Raw genomic sequence first — 5,644 nt, forward strand, 5'->3', positions numbered from 1 at the left:
TTTTTCGAGACAGGGTTTCTCCGTAGCTTTTGGTTCCTGTCCTGGAACTAGCTCTTGTAGACCAGGCTGGCCTCAAACTCACATAAAACAGCCTCATACCATACAGAGGGGAATTCCACATCACAGCACAATGCTTTCCTGCCTCCTACCATGCTTCTTGATATGATAGTCATTGACTAAACCTCTGAAAGTGTAATCAAGCCCTAAATTAAACGCTTTCTTTTATACGATTTGCCTTGATCATGGTGTCTCTTCATAGCAGTAGAACAATACTTTACTCTTTTGATTTGTTTTCTTTTCTTTTCTTTTTATTTTTTTGAGACAGTGTTTCTTTATATAACCATGGAACTTGCTCTGTAGGTAAGGCTGGCCTCAAACTCACAGAGATCTGTTTGCCTCTTCCTCTTGAGTGCTTGAATTAAAGCCACACACCACCACTGCCTGGCATAAGATAACTTCTTAGTCTTGATTTGAAAGAACAAAGACAAGGACTTCCAGATGACATAGGCAATTCTGTGCTAAATGCTGTTGGGAAAACTCAATGCATAGAACCAAGCTGAATATATACTAGCAAATAGGGGGATGACAGAGGCATTCTATATAGATATAAGAGTTGCCACCAAACTTTCTTAATTTCCATGTTGGCAATTGCTGCCATCTGTTGTTGCTTTTATTTACGTTTTCTCCAACTGCAAGCTACAATGGAAGACAGTCCCAACACTCTCCCAGCGGCAGTGTATCTTTATGGATCCTCCAATTTTTAATTATGTGTGCTTGTGGGTTTGTGAATGTGTGTCTGCACAGCACAGAACTGGGCATCAGAGGCCTGGAGCAGGATTTATAGTTCCACTGTAGTCACACCCTTATTTTCTTTTAAGCTGGCTAAAACTTTGAGGTAATACTTCTATGAAAACAACAAATTACATGCGCACACACACAACACTGTTGCTGGTAGAATCTGTAACTATAGGCTATTGACATGGTGATCATGCTCTACCATCCATCTTAGTTCATTTCTTAACCACTATGGTGGGCCCACTGCTTTTACACCTGGAAATAAATAGGTGGTAGCAGGAAGAAGATGAATGAAGGGCAGATTGTACTATGTAATGTGTATCTAAAACTAAGTAAAGCCATCACTTCATTTCTTGCTTGCTTTCTACAACATCTAAGTTTACTTGTGGGTGGGAAACTGGTCATGCTCACCATTATCCCACCAATAATTTAGGATGTTCACAGGTCCAGCAATTACCGGTAGTATATGCTCCTGGGTAGGGCAGAAAGAAAAAAAGACAGGACTGGGTCATCTTTCACTGTTTAAACACCAATTAGTAGATATAACTACCAATTTAGACCCTAATATGTGGAAGAAATGTTTTTTCTATAAAAGGATGAACAATTTCAAATATTTGGCATCAAAGACATTTTTGAGAATGAATAATTAGTAATTTTATCTTGAATTTTCTACAAAAAAGACATCATTTTTTTGTGAGCATTGTTGATCCTGGTATTGGAGCTATTATGATTTAAATTATTTTGGAAACCTTATTGATATGTTCAATTTAAGACTCTTTGGGGGTTTGGGAAATGACTTCATAGGTAACACACTTGCATTGTAAGTATGAGGACCTGATTTCAATTGTTGTCATTTAAGAACAGCCGAGCATGCTACCTAGTTTATAATCCTAGCCCTACCCGGAGATAGAGATCTTGAGATCATTGGGGCTCTCTGGCCAGCCAGTTTAGTTGACTTGGCACGTCCCAGGCTAATGAAAGAAACTTTCTTAAAAAATATACATGCAACTCTTGGGAAAGACACCTAAAGCGGTCCTTCAGCTTCAACAGTCTTATTCAGTGTATACACTTGCTTCAAACACACAAACATACACCCCAAAACTCATTCATAATGAAATTCTTCAGCTCTCAGGCATGATGCTATACTATTAATACTATTATCTGAAAGGACCACAGTCAGTACAAGAACTACAAGATGAAGTCCTCATCCCCAGAAAGACAATGACAGGAGTTTGGGGATGAAGGAGAAGGGAAAAGAACAATGGAGGACAGATATTTAACCTGGAGGAACAATGAACTGCCTTTGTGACAGACATGTCCCATAGGCAAATGGCAGTTTATAAAGGTTAAAGGGGAAAACACCTGTTATGATAAGGTGTTTAATTTTTATTGGGCAGGTTAGTTAGCGAGCTTTTAATCGCTGTACTTCAATAGTTTGATAGCTGTATCTCAGTGGTCAGCTTTAAGGGGAGGAAGTGGCCAAATGAGGAAATAAATCTTGGCTAATTTTAGGAATGTAATATAGGGCTTTGTAGCAAGGCAGAGGGAATGGGGGAAGAGCAATGCCTGCTAAAGCCATGCTTGCCATGCCAGAGCCTGCTAGAGCCCCTTCATGCTCCTGAAGAAGGAGTTGTCAAAGGATATGGGTCTATGGAAAGCTGCATTTTGTTTACCAGCTTGAAGGAATTTTATTGCTGCTTGTCATTAGGGACCATGCGAGTCAATATGGACAGAAGAGGTAGAATTTTCCAAGATTATTTTATTGATCATCAAGCACATTTATATAGAAACAAAGACCTCATATTGAAGCATAGCAAAGAGTCAGGAGTCAGTTTGCTGTTATTAAAATAGCATCTAGTGGCAGTCATCAGTCTCTTTGAATTTGCAAAATATCATTTCACAGCCAAAACAATTTGGCAGTACAAGACAAGCATTATTAAGTAGATGAAATATCATTGATGAAAATATAGATTTAAAAGTAGAAAGGCCATGCAAAAATTTCCAAATGACAGCCTGATATCTATAAGATAAGGAAGGATATATACAGGTATTAGTCATTCAATGCTGTATGAATATAAACATGAAATGATATCAGTTTGAAAGCAGGTAGAGAATAACACCATTAGCTATCCAGAGTTCATACCTTAACACAAACATTTAAGAAAGGTATACTAACATGTTTGGGTTTTTATTTATTTCCTGTTTCCTAATACAGATTTATATTTTTGAAAACAATATCTACTATCAACCTGATATCAAGAGCAGTTCTTTACGACTGACATCTTCAGGAAAAGAAGGAATTGTTTTTAATGGTATTGCTGACTGGTTATATGAAGGTGAGTTGGACAATTCTAATTTCCAGAGGACAAAATGACATATTGTGTATAAAACCTCCAAGAAAAGTCTGTTTGTTACAGACATCCATTGTCTCCCTGGCTCTCTTCTGCATTTCTTGTCCAGACAGTCATGCTTTCTTACTGCATGTGCTCACATGCTGCCTGGCTGTAATTCATATTTTCATGCATATTACACACATGCTTTATGGTGAGTAGATATATGTGGATACCTATGACTATATTTACACTGAGCTAAACCAGTTCCAGTGCTGATGACACATAACTTCTATACGTAGAGTTACATCACTCTGGAATTGGAGAAAATTTGTTTTTCTTTGGAAAACAAGATGCAAATTCCTACTTGTTAAAAATTTCCCAAGAAAGACTGAAGAGATGACTTGGTGGTTGAAAGACTGAATTGCATTTCCTAGGTACAGGAATTCCCATCCTAGCACTGCTATTAGGTGTTTCACAATTGTCTGTAATGCCAGTGCCAGAGACAACAACTTCATGGGTATCTGTACTCACTTGAACATTATTAAAAATAAAAATAAGGAACTAAATAGATGATTCATCACTTAAGTGCAATTGATTCTCTTCCAAGAGGTTTGTGATCTGGTCCTAGCCTACAGTGTGGCTCACAACTCTCTTTAAACCAAATTCTAAAAAAGCTAATGCTATTTTCTGTTCTCCATGGGTTCTCGCATGCACACCGTGCACATAAACTCATGCAAACACAAACTCTATACAGAAAAATAAAAAATAAGTAAAAATTTAAAATTATAAAGCTAAATTTAAAAAAATTACACAAACCATTTGATTGATTTTAGTCCTTTTCATGGGGAACATTCAGTTATGTTTTAATAACTGCTACATGGGAACAAAAATGGGACCTAATTCATAATTTTTTGATACTGCTAAATCAAGTTTTATTACTAACTGAGCAAATCAAAGCAAATCAGACAATGAAAACCTCTGTCCAGTTTTGAACATGGAGTAATTATTAGCTAGTCGTACTCAAGAATGAGAGATCAGACCTGTGTTTAATACCTAGGCTTGCAACTCTTCAACCAAAATTGTCTAACTATGTCAAGATTTAAGGCGAGTCAGTCTACTTGATCACAAGTTATAAAGTAAGAAGAATAATTGAGAAAATCAGTTTCATATCTCAAATTTTTCAAATGCAAATGTTCTGGTCTATATTATCGGTTTTTTTCACTTAGAAAGTATTTTATTATTTTCTGTAACCAAACTCATTTAGGTAAAACCTTCCATATTTAATACATTGTATCGCCTCCGTACAAATGGGAGTTCATAAGTTTTCTAGACCAATATTGCTGATAATCCATGTATACAGCTACTTCAACATGAGACAAGGGAACTGTTTCAAAAGTTGACAGTACAGCAGAAGACACTAAATGGTCCACACATAAAATGTGTGTATACATATTAGCTCATAACTGCTCATTTATGTAAAAGACATATAATAACTGTATACTATAGGTCAGTAATTGTAACTTTTTTCAGTAATTTGAAATTTCTAGAGATGGTGCATTCCCTTTAAAAATAAAAGTATATTAAAAATCTCAGTAAACATCAATATTCAATTACTAATATGTGGTATCTAAAACCACTTTTTAAATTTTTTTGATATTTGTTTAGTGTGTGTGTGTGTGTGTGAGAGAGAGAGAGAGAGAGAGAGAGAGAGAGAGAGAGAGAGAGAGAGAGAGGTGTGATGTGATGTGTACAATGCTGTAGCATGTATAGGGAAGTCAGGCAACACTTGCCAGATACACTTCTGTCTTCCTATCATATAGAGTCTGGAGATGGAACTCATGATTGCAAGCACTTTGACCAACTAAGCCATCTTACCAGTTCAGACATAACTGCTTAAATTCCATTCTCAGTACTCACCTGGAAAGAAAATGTCACAGAATGTGATAAGGATATCCCAAACAGTCCTGGGAAAGCAGGTGTATCTACTTGTCACAAGGCTCTTACAGGATACTTTGTATTCCCCTCAGTAAGGTAGCATGCTGATACTTTTAGTTCTAAACTAAAAACAAAACATTCAGACATCCATCCATTCATCCATCTTCTCACTCAATGGTAATTACTGTTAGCCATCTGTATTCTAGCTATATTCTAGTAGTCCAGGACTACTTCCATGTGCAAGTGACCATGTGTCCTTGAGGGCCTTACATTCAGTAAATGATGTTACTAAGTAGAGCCGTCTTATTGAGCTGTAGTCAAATTTAGATGTATATGTGTAGTTGGTTGAGGTCTTGGCATGTGAGTGTACATTTATATACACATCATATATATGTATGTATGTGTATATGGGTGTGTGTGCATAAAAGGTTTTCTTTTTTTTTAATTTATTTATTTATTGAGGATTTCTGCCTCCTCCCTGCCACGGCCTCCCATTTCCCTCCCCCCCCCCCGATCAAGTCCCTCTCCCTCATCAGCTTGAAGAGCCATCAGGGTTCCCTGACCTGTGGGAAGTCCAAGGA

At 37.0% G+C, this 5,644-nt stretch overlaps 1 protein-coding gene across 3 annotated transcripts in view; it reads left to right on the forward strand.

Annotated features, from left to right (window-relative positions):
* Window positions 1-5,644, forward strand: part of Dpp10 (dipeptidyl peptidase like 10) — a 1,582,239-nt gene that overhangs the window by 1,463,908 nt on the left and 112,687 nt on the right. For all 3 annotated transcript variants that reach the window (XM_005348249.3, XM_005348248.3, XM_026779943.1), the window contains exon 8: window positions 3,011-3,131. In XM_005348249.3, the coding sequence (XP_005348306.1) occupies window positions 3,011-3,131 (121 nt within the window). The remainder of the gene's footprint in view (window positions 1-3,010; window positions 3,132-5,644) is intronic.

Source organism: Microtus ochrogaster, chromosome 6 (assembly GCF_000317375.1).
Source record: "Microtus ochrogaster isolate Prairie Vole_2 chromosome 6, MicOch1.0, whole genome shotgun sequence".
In the NCBI taxonomy this organism is placed as follows: domain Eukaryota; kingdom Metazoa; phylum Chordata; class Mammalia; order Rodentia; family Cricetidae; genus Microtus; species Microtus ochrogaster.